This window comes from Halichoerus grypus, chromosome 8 (assembly GCF_964656455.1).
Source record: "Halichoerus grypus chromosome 8, mHalGry1.hap1.1, whole genome shotgun sequence".
Lineage (NCBI taxonomy): Eukaryota > Metazoa > Chordata > Mammalia > Carnivora > Phocidae > Halichoerus > Halichoerus grypus.
The window spans coordinates 70,249,943-70,269,028 of record NC_135719.1 but is presented as its reverse complement, the minus strand read 5'-3'; the positions used below and the strand labels follow the sequence as shown (position 1 = coordinate 70,269,028).

Below are 19,086 nucleotides of genomic sequence, written 5' to 3'. Positions count from 1 at the left end.
CCAAAATAGTAAAATACTGCTCTTCTTTAACACGGTATCATGTACCTTAATGAAGACCAGAAAACTTAAGTACAAACAAAACAATGTAGAAGAAAATAGAACTCCAATGAATTGTTCTCAAATGTATTGAATACTTTATGTTTGTTAGTGAATTCTAATTTCTTCTTTCAAGACTAAATACGACTTGAGACCAAGCCTGTTTCTCCACATGTTAAGAGTTTCAGCATATGTTTAGTACAGGTTTGCCTGATTCTGACATTAGCATAATAGAAATTTTCTTACTCAATGTTGTCAGACCAGGGCTTAAATAATAATTGAAAAAGCCAGGTATAGCATAGAATCACAGAAGAGGATACATGGTTTAATATTTTATTTTACCTTAAAATATTTATTTAAATTCAATTAATTAACATATAATGTATTATTGGTTTCAGAGGTAGAGGTCAGTGATTCATCAGTCTTATAACACCCAGTGCTCATTATATCACATTAAGTGCCCTCCTTAATGTCCAGTTACCCCATCCTCCCCTCCAGGAACCCTCAGTTTGTTTCCTATGATTAAGAATCTCTTAAGGTTTGTCTCCCTCTCTGATTTCATCTTGTTTTATTTTTTTTTCCTCTCTTCCCCTATGATCCTCTGTTTTGTTTCTTAAATTCTGCATATGAGTGAGATCATATGATAATTGTCTTTCTCTGATTGACTTATTTCACTTAGCTTGACACCCTCTAGTTCCATACACATCGTTGCAGACGGCAAGATTTCATTTTTTTAAATTTACCTTAAAATGTTTAAAAACACATTCACTGTCCAATCTTTTGGTGTGGGACTAAGAGTTTTTGGGTTTTATTTGTTTTCATAAAAGTCTGCTGATGGGAGTCGTGTAACTTTTTATACAGAGCACATTTATAATGTATAATCTGAGGTTTCTGGTTGCAGTTTCTTTTAAGTGGAAAAAGAGCTTAAAGATACTCGTAAAGCATTCCAAAAATAGAATCTTTCTGTTGTTTACATTTTTCCTCAATCTCTTACACTTATTCTGCCACACTTTATGTTAGCAGCAGGTGTTTGTTTTCTTTTTCCAGTAACTTAATTTTGAGTCTTTCAGAAGTAATCAATCTAAATTTCACGAAACAATAACTTTGTTTTCACATACATGTTTCACTGTTTATTAATTATATATAGTTCTTATTAACAATACAAATAGCTTGTAGGGCAGTGTATACACCTGACTCTTGGTGAACATCCAACGCAGCTGATGGAGTAGACACTTAGGTGTTGCCCATTAGCTAAGAGTATGCAGTGTGCCACCACATCAGTTGGAATGATTTGCAAAGGGAGGGAGAGAATCGGTGAATCAAGTGAGTTGGTTAAGGAGAAGACAGTTAAGAGACGTTCTGTGCTGTTATGAAAGCACAGAATGAAACTATGCTTGCTTTTCTAATCCAGGATTAGAGGAGACTTTAAAGGTCATCAGACCAAATCATACCTGTTACCTGAATTCCCTCTCTAGCATGGGCTCTACTTTTGAGGGTAGGGGGGACTCTACTTGTTTTAAGTCATGAATTCCTTTGGCAGTCTAGTGAATCCTACTGACCCCATCTCAGAATCCTTTTTTTTTTTTTTTTTTTTAATTTATTTATTTGACAGAGAGCGAGAGAGGGAACACAAGCAGGGGGAGAGGGAGAGGGAGAAGCAGGCCTCCCACCGAGCAGGGAGCCCGATGCGGGGCTCGATCCCAGGACCCTGGGACCATGACCTGAGCTGAAGGCAGACGCTTAACGACAGCCACCCAGGCGCCCCTCAGAATACTTTAAAAGCATAAAATCAAATACATAGGATTATAAAGGAAGCCAATTATATCAAAATACAATTGCCAAAGTATTTTTTTTTAAGATTTTATTTATTTATTTATTTATTTGAGAGTGTGAGAGAGAGCATGAGAGGGGAATGGGTCAGAGGGAGAAGCAGACTCCCCACCGAGCAGAGAGCCCGATGCAGGACTTGATCCTGGGACTCGGGGATCATGACCTGAGCCGAAGGCAGCCGCTTAACCAACTGAGCCACCCAGGTGCCCCAATTGCCAAAGTATTAATGCAACTTTGTGAGAGTAATAGATGTGCTTCTTTGTTATTTATTTTATTTAAAGATTTATTTATTTGAGAGAGAGAGAGAGAGCGTGTGCACGCATGCATGTGCCCACAAGCAGGGGGAGGGGCAGAGGGAGAGAATCCCCAAACAGGCTCCCTACTAAGTGCAGAACCTGATGCGGGGTCCCATCTCAGGACCCAGAGTCATCACCTGAGCCAAAACCAAGAGTTGGACGCTTAACCAACTGAGCCACCCAGGCATCCCAATTATTTATTAAATAACAGGATGTAACATTGGAGGCTGTGGAACAGCTCTGTATCTTTTTTTAATTATTATCATTATTATTATTATTATTATTATTATTATTGAAGTATAGTTGACATCAATATAGTAGTTTTAGGTGTACTACATAGCTATTTGACATTTATATACATTATGAAAGGCTCACCATGGTAAGTGTAGTTACCATCCATCACCATACAAAGTTATTACAGTTACTACTGATCATTTTCCCTGTGCTGTACTTTACATCCTTACATCCCTGTGAATAATTTATTTTATAACTAGAAGTTCTTCTTGATCCCCTTCACCTGTTTTGCTCATTTCACCCATCTCCCTTCTGACAGCCACGATTTTGTTCTCTGTATTTATGAGTCTGTTTCAAACAGCTCTGTATCTTGAACGTGGTGGTGGTGACACAAAACTACATAGGTGGTAAAATTGCTTAGAACTATACACACACGTGTGTGCTTACACAGAAACACACAGTGAAATCTGAATAAGCTTTGAATTGTACCACTGTCGATATTACAGTTATGCAAGATATTAACCACCAGGGAAGACTGGTGAGGGGTATATGGGGACCTTCCTATGTATTTTTTTTGTAACTTCCTGTGAATCTCTACTCCAGAATAAAAAGTAAACCAAAAAATGGCCAACAGTACATTGGAGAAAGCAATAGAGAAATACATTCATGTGCTTCTCTTTGCATATTTCTTTCATGGCATTTGTTGACATAAAATAGTTTTCAGAAAAACATTTAATAAAGTCTTTCTCAGTATCTTGTTGTATACAATGGAGCAGTAGGTTAGAACACCCAAAAGGTATGAATTTGTGTTAGACCAGACAGAGGTTCCCAGTGGTATGTTGCGGGGCTCCTTTAGCTTTTTGTTTTTCTTTTCATCAGTGGCTTTCGTTGAAGCTGTAATAAGTAAATATATCAAGTTTCTGGTTGACTGTAAACTTGGAGGCATAGTGAATACAAGACACCACAGAATCAGAACCAAAAGAGATAATGATAGGCTGCAAAGAGTTGGACTAAATCTAATAAAATGAATGCTGTAAGGGATATACTAGAGTGCTGCATTTGGGTCCATGTTTGAACAAGACCTAAGGGATAAATCTAAGATGCACCCACTGTACACCATGACTGCCTGGCTTGCAGCACCTTTACCCTCACCTCAGGGTCATGTAATACATTTCTGTATCCTTTAGAAATGTATCCTTTAGAATGAGAATAATGGAATCCCACTCTATGCTAAAGAGAATACATTTTAGGAACCATATTTGATTTTGGATCCCAGAGATAGACAAAAGCACATTTATAAGAAAGTACCTGGAAGTTTGAGGCACTGAAAACCATAAATCATTATCATAAGGAAGATTTTTTTTTTATTATAGTAAAAAACACATAACATAAAACTTATCTTTTTTTAAAAAATTTTTGGTGGGCAGCAAAGCAAAGTTTATGGAGTGATAGTACAAAGCTCCCAAAGAGGGAGGGGACCCAAGAGAGTTGCCCTAAAATTTTTCATCTTAACCATTTTCTTTAAAGATTTTATTTAGTTATTTTAGAGAGAGCGCACGCATGTACACGAGTTGGAGGGAGGGGCAGAGGGAGAGGGAGAGAAGCAGACTACCCGAGACGCGCACAGCTCTACTCAGGGCTCCATCTCACGACCCTGAGATCATGACCTGAGCCAAAATCAGGAGTCGGGTGCTTAATGGACTGAGTCCCCCAGGTGCCCCAGAAGGAAGATTTTTTTTTTAAGATTTTAATTAGTTTATTTTAAAGATTTTATTTATTTGTCAGAGAGCGAGAGACTGAGCAAGCAGGGGGAGCAGCAGGCCTAGAGGGAGAAGCAGGCTCCCCGCTGAGCAAGGAGCCTGATGCAGGACTCGATTCCAGAACCTTGGAATCATGACCTGAGCCGAAGGCAGTGGCTTAACTGACTGAGCCACCCAGACGTCCCAGATTTTAATTATTTTAGAGAGAGAGAGTTAGCACACGCGCAAGCAGGGGGAAGAGCAAAGGGAAAAGGACAAACAGACTCCATACTCAGCTCTGTGGAGCCTGGAAAGGGGCTCAATCCCACGACCCCGAGATCATGACCTGAGCCAAAATCAAGAGTCAGATGCTGTTCCACTGAGCCACCCAGGGGCCCCTGGAAGAATTTTTTTAATGAGATATTTACATGTGAATTACAGGTAATTCCTGGTCAAGAAGAAAAGGACATGTAGTAGAATGCTTTTTTTTTTTTAAGATTTTATTTATTTTTTATTTATTTGAGACAGAACACAAGCGGGGGTGGGGGTTAGGGCAGACAGAGAGGGAGAAGCAGACTCCCCACTGAGCAGGGAACCCTATACAGGGCTTGATCCTAGGACCCTGCGGTCATGAGCTGAGCTGAAGGCAGACACTTAACCAACTGATCCACCCAAGCGTCCCGGGTCAATTGATTTTTGACAAGAGTGCCAAGACTATTCAATAGAAAGAGAACAGACAGCCTTTTTAACAAATGGTGCTGAGAAAACTGGATATCCAGATGCAAAAGAATGAATTCGGACCATTACCTAACACTATAGACACAGACTAATTCAAAATGGATCAAGGACCTAAATGTAAGGCCTAAAACAATAATACTCTTAGAACAAAACATAGGACAAAACCTTCGTGACATTGCATTTGGCAGTGATTTCTTAGCTGTGACACCAAAGGCACAGGTGACATAATTAAAAATCAAGCAATTGGACTTCATGAAAATAAAATGTGTTCTTGTTTCAAAAGACAATACAAAGTACAAAGACAACCCACAGAATGGGAGAAAATATTGGCGGATCATATATCTGATAAGGGCTTAATACCCAGAATATATAGAGAACTCCTAAAACAACAAAAACAACCCAATTCAGAAATGGGCAAGGGACTTGAATAGACATTTTTCCAGAGAAAACATACAAATGGCCCACAAGCACATGAAAAGGTGCTGAACGTCAGTAATTATTAGGGAAATGCAAATCAAAACTACAACGAGATACTACCCTACACCCATTATGATGGCTACTATAAAAAAACAAACAGAAAATAAGGGCGCCTGGGTGGCTCAGTCGGTTGGGCATCTGTCTGGCTGGAGTCATGACCTCAGGGTTCTGGGATCGAGCCTGTGTCGGGCCCCCTGCTGAGTAGGAAGTCTGCTTCTCCCTTTCCCTTGGCCCCTCTCCCTCTGCTTTTGCTCTGTCTCTCACTTTCTCTCTCTCAAGTAAATAAATAAAATCTTTAAAAAAACAAAAACAAAATAACAAGTGTTGTTAAGGATGTAGGGAAATTGGAACCCTCGTGCATTGTTGGTGGGAATGCAAAGTGGTATAACCACTGTGGAAAACAGTATGGTGGTTCCTCAAAAAATTAAAAATGGAACTACCATGACTCAGACTTCCAATTCTCTGTATGTTTCCAAAAGAATTGAAAGCAGGGTCTTGAAGAGATATTGCTATAGCTACATTCTTAGCAGTGTTATTCATAATAGCTAAAATGAGAAAGCAATTCAAGTGTCCATCCATAAATGAGTGGATAAGCAAAAATGTGCTATATACATTGAATGGAATATTATTTAGCCTTAAAAAGGAAGGAAATTGCAATATTCTACAATACGGATGAACCTTGAGGACATGATGCCAGTCACAAAAAGACAAATAGTGTATGATTCCACTGATATGGGTACTTAGAGGTAGTCAAAATCAACAGAATATATAATGGTGATTGCCAGGGATGGGGGAGAGGAGAATGGGGAGTTATTATTTAATAGGTATAGAGATTCAGTTTTACAAGATGAAGAGAGTTCTAGGGATGGATGGTGGTGATGATGGTATAACAATGTCAATGTATTTATTGCCACTGAACTATACACTTAAAAATGGTTAAGAAGGGGGGCGCCTGGGTGGCTCAGTTGTCAAGCATCTGCCTTCGGCTCAGGTCATGATCCCAGGGTCCTGGGATCGAGCCCCACATCGGGCTCCCTGTTCCGCGGGAAGCCTGCTTCTCCCTCTCCCACTTCCCCTGCTTGTGTTCCTCTCTCGCTCTGTCTCTGTCAAATAAATAAATAAAATCTTAAAAAAAAAAAAATGGTTAAGATGGTAAATTCTATGTGTATTTTACCCCAATAGAAAAAAAGGAAAACTAGTAGGTAAAACAAATTGAACCCCTTGTGGTTTTTTAAAATTTCTGCATTATAGACCTTTCAAATCAGCAAGCAGTTAATACTAAGAAAAGAAAAAAAAATTACACTTCTTTAGCTTTGTATTCCCATGGCTTGATCCAGATATTTTATGCAACACATGGATTAGTCTTTTCTTTGTAGTTCATTTCCTTTGTAAATTGCTATGGTCTAAGTACATTAATTCACACTGACCTTGACGAAAACATTCCAAACAGATTTGGTAGTTACTTAGTGTATCAGTTAGGATTCCTTTAGCTGACTCATCTGGATTCAACAATAAGAAAGTATTTTATTTCACTTTACAAAACAGGTGAGGCAAGTGTCAGAGTTAATTTTGGTTTTTTCTATTGCTCTGCTCTGCCATCCTTAGGATGTGCTTCATCCAAAGGCCTGACTCCTTGTGGTCACATGATGGCTTTCATCAGCAACTAGGCTGTGTTGTTTCCCTGTTCACATCTGATGGGACAGAGACAGACAGCTGTGGATGAGAGTCTGTTAGGAAGGAAGAAGGTTTGAATGCCACAGAAATGGTGAACTAACTTTCCTTCCTTCTTCCCTTTCCCTTTCCTTTCCCTTCCCTTTCTTTTCTTTTCTTTTCTTTAGTAGGCTCTACACCCAATGTGGGGCTTGAACTCATAACCCTGAGATCAAGAGTTACATGCTCTATCAAATGAGCCAGCCAGGCATCCCCAGAAATGGCAAACTTTAGAATGAGATAGAATAATAGCAAAGTACTGTGCACGTTATACATAGTTTTTCCATTACTTTAGTCTTGGCTTTCAGACCAACTTTTACAGAGAGCTGAAAACCAATTAGAATTCTGTTGCAGTCTATCTGTTGGGATCACATTCGTGTGATTAGATCGATGAAACCAAAGCTACAGGAGGAGTCTTGTATGTCTACTTCTGTTTATATGTTGGTTTTCTCTGAATTTCCCACAGAGCTAAAGAAGCAGCAAGACAGCACCTTTTGGTGTAGACTAAGCAATTGAACATTGTACATCTAACAGCATATTTGCCACTAAAATACATTTACCTTCCACATTTATCTGCTTAAAAATATGAGTTTCTAGGGGCGCCTGGGTGGCTCAGTTGCTTAAGCGACTGCCTTTGGCTCAGGTCATGATCCCAGGGTCCTGGGATCGAGCCCCACATCGGGTTACCCGCTCGGCGGGAAGCCTGCTTCTCCCTCTCCCACTCCCCCTGCTTGTGTTCCCTCTCTCACTGTGTGTCTCTCTCTCTGTCAATTAAATAAATAAATAAAATCTTAAAAAAAAAAATATGAGTTTCTAGAACCAAATTTGATTATGAACCATCTTTTGCATAGAATAGGAACTCTGAGAGCACACTTGGTCCTATTTCTTTTTCATGCTGCAGTGAAAGTGTTAAGGGCAGCCACCAGGGCTGAACTGTACCTCTGTAGGCACAGGCCCAAGCACACATGGTACTACTGATCTGTTTGTCTCCGAGGAATGGTTCCTAATTGCTCTCCGCTTCGGATCAGTGAGGTTATGATGTCTTATATGAAAGGTACCACCCACCTTACGGTGGTTCAAGGTGTGGTAAGGGAGAGGTCTATAAGCTTCCCTGTTGATGTTCTAATTGTCTTCTTAAATGATCGAAGTTTTTTTTTAAGGTTTTTTATTTATTTGAGGGGCGCCTGGGTGGCTCAGTCATTAAGCATCTGCCTTCAGCTCAGGTCATGATCCCAGGGTCCTGGGATTGAGCCCTGCATCGGGCTCCCTGCTCTGCGGAGAGCCTGCTTCTCCCTCTCCCACTCCCCCTGCTTGTGTTCCCTCTCTCACTGTCTCTGTCGCTGTCAAATAAAATCTTTAAAAAAAAAAACAAACCCTCTTCATTATTAAAAAAAAAATTTTTTTTTTTTAAATTTATTTGAGAGAGAGAGCGAGAGCATGAGCAGGAAGAGGAGAGAGGGGCAGAGGGAGAAGTAGACTCCGTGCTGAGCAGGGACTACCCACCCCCACCCCCACGCGCGCCAGGATGCCACGACCACGACCTGAGCCGAAGGCAGATCCTTAACCAGCTGAGCCACCCAGGCGCCCCTGAAGTTTTTTATAACACATAATGAGTGATGCGGGAAATAAGGGGTCTGCATGAAGCTCTTTTATTTGGAGGATGAGGAATATTGTAAAGTGGAGTTAGGGAGAGTAGCCAAGAAGAAACAGTGAACAGCATATTCACAACAGCGAAGAGGTAGAGGCAACCCAAATGTCCATTGAAAGATGAAAGGATACACAAAATGCGTTATATACATACAGTGTAGAACATTATTTGACCTCGGGGCGCCTGGGTGGCTCAGTTGGTTAAGCGACTGCCTTCGGCTCAGGTCATGATCCTGGAGTCCCGGGATCGAGTCCCACATCGGGCTCCCTGCTCGGCAGGGAGTCTGCTTCTCCCTCTGACCCTCCTCCCTCTCATGCTCTCTGTCTCTCATTCTCTCTCTCGCAAATAAATAAAATCTTAAAAAAAAAAAAAAAAAAAGAACATTATTTGACCTCAAAGAAGGAGATTCTGCTACATGCACATGGATGATACTAAAAAAAATAGTAAGTCAGACAAAAGGATAAATATTGTTTGATTCTTCTTATATGAGGTTCCTAGAGTAGCCCAAATTCATAGAAAGTTGTCCGGGATAGGGGGAAAGGGGGAATTACTGTTTAGTGGGTCAGAGTTTCATGGGGAAGATGAAAAAGTTCTGGAGATGGTTGGTGGTGGTGGTTACACAACCATGTGAAAGTACTTTGTACATTGTAAAAGAGTCAAAATGGTAAATTTTACGTATATTTTACCCCCCCTCCTTTTTTTAAAGAAGAATCAGTGATCAAAAGGTAAAGATTTGACTGAGATCATTCATTTGGTCTTTCATTAAGCAAATGTTTGAGCAACTACTGTATGCCAGGCACTAATTTAGTCCCATGATACAATGATGCATAAATCAGATAAGGTCTTTGCTTTCATAGAGCTTATGATCTAATAAGAGAAACAGACTACATGGAAAATGACAGATGGGGGTGCCTGGGTGGCTCAGTCAGTTAAGTGTCCAACTCTTGATCTCAGCTCAGGTCTAGATCTCAGGGTCATGAGTTCAGGCCCCGTGTTGGGCTCCACTCTGGGCGTGGAGCCTACTTAAAAAAAAAACAAGAAGAAAAAGAAATGACAGTTGAAGAAAAACTTTATGGTTGTGGCAAGTCTTGTGAAGGAAAAGGATAAGGTGAGGTGAGAAAGTGGTTAGGGGTGCCACTGCATTAGAAGGAGTTGTGAGTGAAAGAAAGCCTCTCTGAGCTAAGAATGAGCCAGCCACGCAAAGAACAGAAGAGAGCTCTGGGCACAGGAACAACCAGGGTAAATGAGTACTTGGAATGTTCAGAGAACAAAGCATTACCAAGAAAGAGGTGAGTGGTGTGAAAAGAGGGGAGGGAGGTAACGGAAGGTAAGTGATATTTATTGAGCTCCTACTGTGTGCGCAGCACTCTTTAAAGTGCCCTTTGTGGGCACATGGGTGGCTCAGTTGGTTAAATGACTGCCCTCAGCTCAGGTCATGATCATGGAGTGCCAGGATCAAGTCCCACATCAGGCTCCCTGCTCAGCAGGGAGTCTGCTTCTCCCTCTGACCCTCCCCCCCTTCATGCTCTCTCTCTCTCATTCTCTCTCTCTCAAATAAATAAATAAAATCTTAAAAAAAAAAAATAAAGTGCCCTTTGTGTGTAATTCCTTCAGTCCTTACAACCCTGTGAGGTGGATTCTGTTACCCTCATTTTGCTTACCCCTTTTGGGCCACTGAGGCACCGAGAGTTCAAGTAACTTGTTCACGTTCACATAGCCCGTAACCCCCAGAGCCAGAATTCAGCAGAGCCAGAGTCTTAACCAGTGTACCATATCGCTTTGACATCAGTGTCAGGAGCTCAGAGCAGAGGGAATCACAAGCAGATCACATTTGGGAATCACAAGCACTGGAAAGCGTTTAATTAAAGCCATGGAACCAGAGATGCAAGAAGATAGCTCTGGATTGGGAGAGTCCAAATCATAGGACCAAGAATGGGGAGATAAAAGAGAGATGAGAAGAGTAAAGAGAGAAATGTTAACAAAATGGCTCAGTCATTTACGCGTTTGACCATTCGTTTATCTTGGGGAAAATGTTTTTGCTGGTTCAGGGCCAGAACTGCCTGATAGGAATCCAGGTCAGTTAAGAAACAACTACTAATGCTGCGGTTTTTCTTCAAAGGTCCTATCGGGTAATCTCTGTATTTACCTCTCTGCTGATATCTTCCTCTGCTCACCATAGACTGGGTGGCTTAAACAACAGATGTTTCTCAAATTTCTGGAGCCTGGAAGTCTGAGAACAGGGTGCCAGCACAGTCAGGTTCTTGGTGAGGGTCCTCCTGCTGCACCCAGAAGAGCCCCCTTTTTCTTACTGTATCCTCATATGGGGAGGGAGGTAGAGACAGAGAGGAGGAGAAATTTCCTGTCTCCTCTTTTTATAAGGGCATTAATTCTATCATGAGGACCCCACCCTCAGGACCTGATCCAAACCTAATTACCTCCCAAAGGCCTCACCTCCTAAGAGCATCACATTGGGGATTGAGAGTTCCAAAATAAGAATTTTGGCGGGAATACAAACATTCAGTCCTTGGCAGCTGAGTTTTAAGAATTAGCTGTTTCAGGGGCCCCTAGGTGGCTCAGTCGGTTAAGCATCTGACTTAATTTCACCTCAGGTCATGATCTCAGGGTCCTGGGATCAAGCCCTGTGTCAGGCTCTACGCTTAGCAGGGAGTCTGCTTAAGGATTTCTCTCTGTCTCCCTAAAATAAATACATGAATCTTAAAAAAAAAAATTAGCAGTTCAGGCTTCTGTAAATACCTTGGCAGAAGGAGATGTGTTTATAATAGTTACCTGATTAAAAAATTCAGAAACAGGGGCGCCTGGCTGGCTCAGTCAGTAGAGCGTGTGACTCTTGATCTGGGGGCCATGAGTTCGAGCCCCACATTGGGCGTGGAGGTTACTTTAAAAAAAATGAAAATAAATGGTTGTTTAAATAAAAAAATTCAGAAACAGATGTTTATGGGTTATATAGCAAACAGATTTCCATTCCGAAATCATCCTGAAGAGTGCTTAGTAAATAACACATTTTATGTATTTTAAACTTGACAACATATATAGGTATGTGTGTGTCTGTGTGTTCACTCTAGGTATTACTAGGGTGCCTGGGTGGCTCAGTCGGTTAAGCATCTGCCTTTGGCTTAGGTCATGATCTCCAGGTCCTGGAATCGAGCCCCACATTGGGCTCCCTGCTCAGCGGGGAATCTGCTTCTCCCTCTCCCTCTGCCCGTCTTCCCTGCTTGGGCTCGCTCTCTCTCTCTTTCAAGTAAATAAATAAAATCTTAAAATAAAATAAACATATATTCCTTTAGGAATAGTAATGATCCTTATCTTCTTTCCTTTGCAATCTAAACCTCCTAAGCATGTAAATTCTCAAATTTGATAAAGTTAATCAACTAACCAAATTGAAGAAAACAAACATTAGAGAAAGTCTCCCAGTCATTCCCCCCTCTAGAATTTTTTTAAGTTTATTTATTTAAATAATCTCTGCACCCAATGTGGGACTTGAACTCACAACCCCAAGATCAAGGGTCACATGCTATACCAACTAAGCCAGCCAGGTGCCCCTCCCCCTCTAGAATTCTAATATGTACCTTACAACAAGTAAGTTAAATTTTTCTAAAATTTTTACTTCAACTTTTAGTGGACTCCTTTTTGGCACGGGAAGGGGTGGTTTCAACACTGAGATATTCATCCATGTTCTAATGCCTTTGTGCCTAGTATGAGCTCTGCCTAGAATCCCACCCGTCATCAGATTTGTCTTTCAGGACCATGTTTAAATGTTACTTGAACCAGAAAGGCATAACTGCCATACTTTTTGTTCCCTAGCATTTCATACGTATGATAACATTGCATATGTATTAAAGTGAGAGGTATGTTGCTCTCCTCTACTAGATCATGACCTGCAGAGGACAAGATCTAAATCTGTATCTTAATAGCTAGAACAGTGGATTTTGGCCTTTTAGTATTCACAGCACCATACCAAAACCCAAAAACCTTAATAGCATACTGTGATTCAGAGCCTCAAAACCACACTTCATTCAACTATAATTACAAGGCAGTCAGTTCCTCAGTGTGACGATTTCTCACAGTTGCCAGTAAAATCATCCAATGGTATGACACCTCACCTGGTAGCTCTTCAGCAATGTGGCCCTGTCTGAATGATTTTTGCTCTTCTGAATTCTCTCATTTATCCTAGGTTCCGGAAGACTTACATATATATTTAAGGGAGAGGAACATGGTAAGGCCAGGAGACCATCAAATTCTTGGCATTTTTATTTAAAAGTGAAGTTCTTAAAAAATAAAATCTTTAAAAAAAAAAAAAAGTAAAGTTCTTTACTTTCAGAGTTCCAAGATGAAAGACAATTACTTGAAATTTGGCAGAAATTTGCCAAAATGCCATTTTCCCCAAGCAATACTTTGTGTAGTCAGCTCCTTCGCCTGCACGGCTCCTGTTCCTGGCTCCCTCTGAGTGGTGCACAGTAGACTTGGTGGGTTTTGTGAGATGACCTCATGTCCAGAACCACTTACAGATTTGTTTTTTTGTTTTTTTGTTTTTAAACATTCTAAGGTAAGAAAAAGAACATCCAGTTGTTTCTTTTTATTAAGTTTTCTGATTTGCCTGAAGAGGGGCCCTATTTTATCAGGGTTAAGATGTCATCAATTATGAGATGCATTTCAGTTTCTTAAATGTTATAATGTCTAAAAGCTCTAGAGGTCATGTCAGTTACTCTTGAGAAACTACTTGTTGTCAGTTTCCTGTCTAGTGTTCTTTATGTATTACTTCCTTGAGAAGGGGCAAAACACTGCTAATTTCCAGTAACTTCTCGTTTTCCCCTACCAGTTGCTTTTCGACTCTATGACTTGGATAAAGATGACAAGATTTCCCGTGATGAGCTGTTACAGGTATGTGTGACAGCTGCCGTGCATGTGGACAACTTCTTTGGGCTCTGTCTGCTTGTCCTTTTGGGCGGGAATTGTTCTTTCAGCAAGTGTTTATTTAACACCTGCCTGTGCAGAGTACTGTTTTAGATATAAGGCAGAGCCGGATGACCCTGCAGGAACGTGAAATGGCTCATTGAGTTCTCAAAGACAGATGTCTCTGCTATTTAAAAGCCAGTTTAATGTCTTTTAGGTGCTGACTGGCAGAGCTAAACTATGCAAGATGGTCTAAGTCAGATAGTTCCATTATTGTTATATCAGCTTATTGATATCCAGGTATATTCTGATGACACTTAGGTGAATGCTGCTGTCCCGCCTGTCCTTGGGCTTGATGTAGGAGTCAAGGAGCTCTTGCTGGGCCAGTGTACAGAGCCAAGTGCTCACTGTCCTTTGTTGCTCCTGAGGACAATTCCCTGTCCTCCTACTAGCAGTGACTAGCATTTCATCCTCTTAGCATTGCCTTCCTCTTGTCTTCCCCACTTCCTTAAATACAAGTTCAGAGGGGAGAAAGTTCTCCTTTTTTCTTTTCTTTAATATTTATGATTCTGGAGGACTCTAGGAAGCTAATACATTCAGGACTTTCTGGGGGAGATTTGTCTATTTCAAGATAACACCTAAAAAGTAAAGTAGGGGGGCACCTGTGTGGCTCAGTCGTTAAGCGTCTGCCTTTGGCTCAGTTCATGATTCCAGGGTCCTGGGATCGAGCCCCGCGTGGGGCTCCCTGCTCCACGGGAAGCCTGCTTCTCCCTCTCTCACTCCCCCTACTTGTGCTCCCTCTCTCTCTTTTTCTCTCTCAAATAAATAAATCTTAAAAAAAAAAAAGGTAGTAATAATAAAAGTCCTATTTGCTAATGAACTTCCAACTGGAACCCTGAGTGGCTCTGTGGAGTGCTGACTGGGCACAGAGGCGTGGCAGACAGCGAGGGCCACTGGTTGCTGGGACCTGGATCAAGCCACTTCTAGACCCTCTTGTCCTCGTTAACAGACTGGATGAGTGATTCTTCAGACAACACCACTCCTCTCCCCACAGAGCACACGTGCTCAATACGGTTCTCTAATTCTAAAAATAAAACACTTCAGAGAATAATTGGACTGAGATCAGAAGCTGCTATTTGAGGATGGACTTGTCTAGTCAGCCACACACAATCAAGGAAGATGGCAAATGGCTTGGCCATTCAGTATTTTTGCCAGGATTGCCTCTTTTTAAATTTTTCTTGTTTTGAGAGAGAGAGAGTGGGGGGGAGGGGCAGAAGGAGAGGGAGAGAGAGAATCTCAAGCAGACTCCATGCTGATCACAGAGCCCGAGGTGGGTCTCCATCTCACAACCTTGAGATCATGACCTGAGCCGAAACCAAGAGTCAGACGCTTAACCGACTGTGCCATCCAGGCACCCCAAGATTGTCTCTTTTTATTAATCCTTCCATTTGCCTATCTTTGTACCCCTAAATGTACAACTTTCAATTTTCAAGAATCAATTTGTAAAAAGAAATAACCAGTATTGATGCAAATCAGTATTTCAGCTCTTTTTTTCTTTTCAGAAAATCCTGTAATTTACTTTTTAAAAATCTATGTCAAGAGATTGGAGAAGGATGTAAAGGAGTGGGGCCTGTGAGCTGCTGGGCCAGAAGGTCTTTCTCTCCTATGGAAGAGCTCAGCTCTTACCTCTGAAGACAGAGGTGGCTGACTACAGTGATGTGAGGCATCACAAAAGCACCCTGGCCCCCATTTCATACTAACAGTCATATCACTACAGTTGCTTATTTTGCTTAAAGTAATAATTTTCAAAATATATTTATACCCTAAAGATGTTAGCAGAATTGGGGGGAGGAGTTTTTTGTTATGTGTGAAGCAAATTTGGTGAAACAGTGTTAAATTCTCTTGACTACAGTCCCTTAAATGTGCTTATTTTTCTAAAAAGAAGGGTTTAGTATTTAAACCTTCAAAGATCTTTATGTTTCTTGGCTGTCCTTTAGGAATAGCTGGGTTAATGCACTGCTTCAGAGAGGACTGCATTCATGTGGGATTCCTAGAAAGCCCTACCAAACTGACTTAAACCAATAAGGAACTAGTTTGCCTCATGCAACAAGAAGTCTGGGGATAGATTATCTGGGTTGATACAGAACCTACGTGATGTCCAGGAACCAGGCTTCTGTATTCTTGCTCTGGCATGCATAACACAGAGGACTTTCGTCTCACAGTCCCTGGGATGGCTGCTCTACCACCAAAGCATCATATCTATGTTCCAGACAAAAAGAATGGGAAGAGCATTAATCTCAGGAAACAAACTGAGGGTTGCTGGAGTGGTGGGGGGTGGGTGGGATGGGGTGGCTGGGTGATAGACCTTGCGGAGGGTATGTGCTATGGTAAGCACTGTGAATTGTGTAAGACTGTTGAATCACAGACCTGTACCTCTGAAACAAATAATACATTATATGTTAAAAAAAAAGAAGAAGAAGAAGAAGATAGCAGGAAGGGAAGAATGAAGGGGGGGAAATCGGAGGGGGAGATGAACCATGAGAGACTATGGACTCTGAGAAACAAACTGAGGGTTCTAGAGGGGAGAGGGGTGGGGGGATGGGTTAGCCTGGTGATGGGTATTAAAGAGGGCACGTTCTGCATGGAGCACTGGGTGTTATATGCAAACAATGAATCATGGAACACTACATCATAAACTAATGATGTAACATATGGTGATTAACATAACATAAAAAGGGGTGCCTGGGTGGCTCAGTCGTTAAGCATCTGCCCTCGGCTCAGGTCATGATCTCAGGGTCCTGGGATCAAGCCCCGCATCAGGCTCCCTGCTCCGCGGGAAGCCTGCTTCTCCCTCTCCCACTCCCCCTGTTTGTGTTCACTCTCTTGCTGTCTCTCTGTCAAATAAATAAATAAAATCTTTAAAAAAAAAAACATAATAAAAAAAATTTACAAAAAAAAAAATGGAAAGAGCAAAATGCAAAGGACTCTCCCCCAGTGAAGCTTTGCCTTCTATCCAGTGACCTTGCCAGAGAGTTCTGCTCATATCATTGTCTAGAATGGCCTAGATGAGAAGACAAGGGTTTCCACTTTCTGTCTGTACATTTGAGGACATCAAAGGAAAAGAGGGTGGAGGTGGCTTTTTCTTTAAAAGAGTCCTGCTGACCCCCAAGTCTCCTGTAATTCCTGGCTTTTGGTCCTGTAGGTGCTACGCATGATGGTTGGAGTAAATATCTCAGATGAGCAGCTGGGCAGCATTGCAGACAGGACCATCCAGGAGGCTGATCAGGATGGGGACAGTGCCATATCTTTCACAGAATTTGTTAAGGTCAGTCCATCACCTCTTGGTTTGAAAAAGTCTGAAAAAGTTTGAAAATTCTGTCACGTAGGAGGGAGGGAGAAAAACATTCCAATAAGAACTTGGGGCAGTATCTCCTCTTTTGACCTTCATAACCATAATTGGGTTTTGGGGGGTTTTTTCCCGCCAGGTTTTGGAGAAGGTGGACGTAGAACAGAAAATGAGCATCCGATTTCTTCACTGAAGGACTGAGACCAGACTGTTCCCTGCTTTCTAGTATTTACGAACTGGAACTTGAGAGTCCGCCTGTCCACCAGCCCCACCTCCACCCCATCATTCCCCTTCTCCCAAAGTACTACTGCTGTTGCATGACAACCCCAAATATGTTCTGTCAACGTAAACTTGCCTTTGGTGTATAAACAGGGCATTACAGAATGGTACCCCAGTCTATTTCTGTTCAGTATCATTCACCAGTTATCTCCATTTCTAAATATCATCTCCCCTGGTTCGCTGCTGAAGGCCACATGTCCATCCCATCTGAAAAAGTGAGAGAGGCAATCCATGCCAAGAACCAACCAGCAAAGCTCTTTCACTGGATGTAGAAGACAGCCTTGCTGCCTTCCCTCCAGCCAGCCAGGCTTCGGCATGCTCCTTCGTCCTTTTTTTATATGTCCTTTCCTTCCTACTTCTCTGTCACTTAGTTCTTCAGTCTCCCTGCTCTTCATTAAGCTTCAGCCCCTCTCTTCTACTTGGCCCCCCAAGCTATGCCTGTTAAGCGTATTTCTGACTTGGCAGGATAGTGGGCGGTCTGGCGGTTTTTGTCTACCTTTATTCTTAAATGGGTCTCTGGGATGTTGCCTCTACAGGAGATTTTCCATAACCAACACTTCTCGCAAAAGAATGGTCATCTCTTGGTCCCCTGCACTCTGCTCTGTCATCAAAGGGCTGTTGGTTAGATGTTCTTGTTGAAAGGTGGTGGCCTTGGTGAGAGGTGTAGAGCCAAGGCTTCCACGTGGCTTGCTCAGGTCGCTCTACCTCTGGCCTCTGATTCTCAACTTACATAACTACGTGGCTACTCTTGTTAGTACAGTGGTGACTCTTCAGGAAAGGGCCATATGCCGGCAGGTTTGCTTAGTTTTCAGAAACCATCACCACCACAATGGCTGCCCTGACATTGTGCTTGGGGCCTTTCTCGTGGCTTTTTGGTCAAGGAGCCCGGGCACTCTGAAAGCCTGGTGTATCCCCAAACTTCTGCAGCATGGCTTATGCCTCAGTGTTACGTGCCCTAGAATGTGTTTCACGTCACATTTCCCAATTGGATGAGCAGTGTTAACGGAAGTGCCTAACTTATCCCAGTCCGAGAGATTTAAAGATTGTCCTCAGTGTCTTGAAGTTTTGCACAAAATTCTCAACGAATTTTACACTTGGCAAATGTTAATGCTGGAAGCCATAGTCCGCTCCTAGAAGAGGTCCCGAGCATTGAATGTATTATTATCGTAAGCTGCCTGGTTACATTGACTTCCCAGCTCCTCTTGCAAACCACTACTCATCTCTTAGAAACAAGGAGTCTGGCACCAGTGGCACAAACTGAGGTGGCATTTACAGGCCTTTGCATGAGCCAGAGCAACTTCTCTGCCTATACGGCTTAGTATAGACCTCAGTGAATCAGGCTGTTGTCCTCCTGTCTTTATGAGTCTCTTTGTCTATATATCTGCCCTTGGCTGATTTTCTCTGACTCCTTGCTTGCTCGCTTGGTTGTTTCCTTGCTTTGGAAGGCCTTGTTTCCTTGCTTTGGAATACTTTTGGCAGGGAATTGCTTAAAAACAAAAACAAGATGCTGCAAAGGGATTGGGAAGAGTGGGAAACAGGAGTGGCCAGGCCGGATGACTCAAGTATAAATGACTGAGGAATTCTGGATGAAGTATCAGTCTGACTTTGTGATCAAGTGATGTAATATAGGAAATGGATAAAAGGGAAGAATTTTCTGACACTCGTCTGTTAGAGAGGTACTTCAGAGGCTCCTTGACTTCCATATGTAAAGTTCCTAAGATATGGCTTTTTCCTCCTTTTGGCTGTATAGCAAACTGTTTTAATCCACGGTTGTGCCTTATTGTTCCATTAATATTGTATTCTTCGATCCATCAATAAATACTTGTGGTTAAAACAAAATAA

At 41.9% G+C, this 19,086-nt stretch overlaps 1 protein-coding gene across 1 annotated transcript in view; it reads left to right on the top strand.

Moving 5' to 3' along the window:
* The window catches only part of CHP1 (calcineurin like EF-hand protein 1), a 42,597-nt gene extending 23,511 nt beyond the window's left edge, over positions 1 to 19,086 (top strand). Inside the window, exons 5-7 of the mRNA XM_036084236.2 lie at positions 13,546 to 13,607; positions 16,822 to 16,944; positions 17,105 to 19,086. Of these exons, the coding sequence (XP_035940129.1) occupies positions 13,546 to 13,607; positions 16,822 to 16,944; positions 17,105 to 17,158 (239 nt within the window). The 3' untranslated portion in view covers positions 17,159 to 19,086. The remainder of the gene's footprint in view (positions 1 to 13,545; positions 13,608 to 16,821; positions 16,945 to 17,104) is intronic.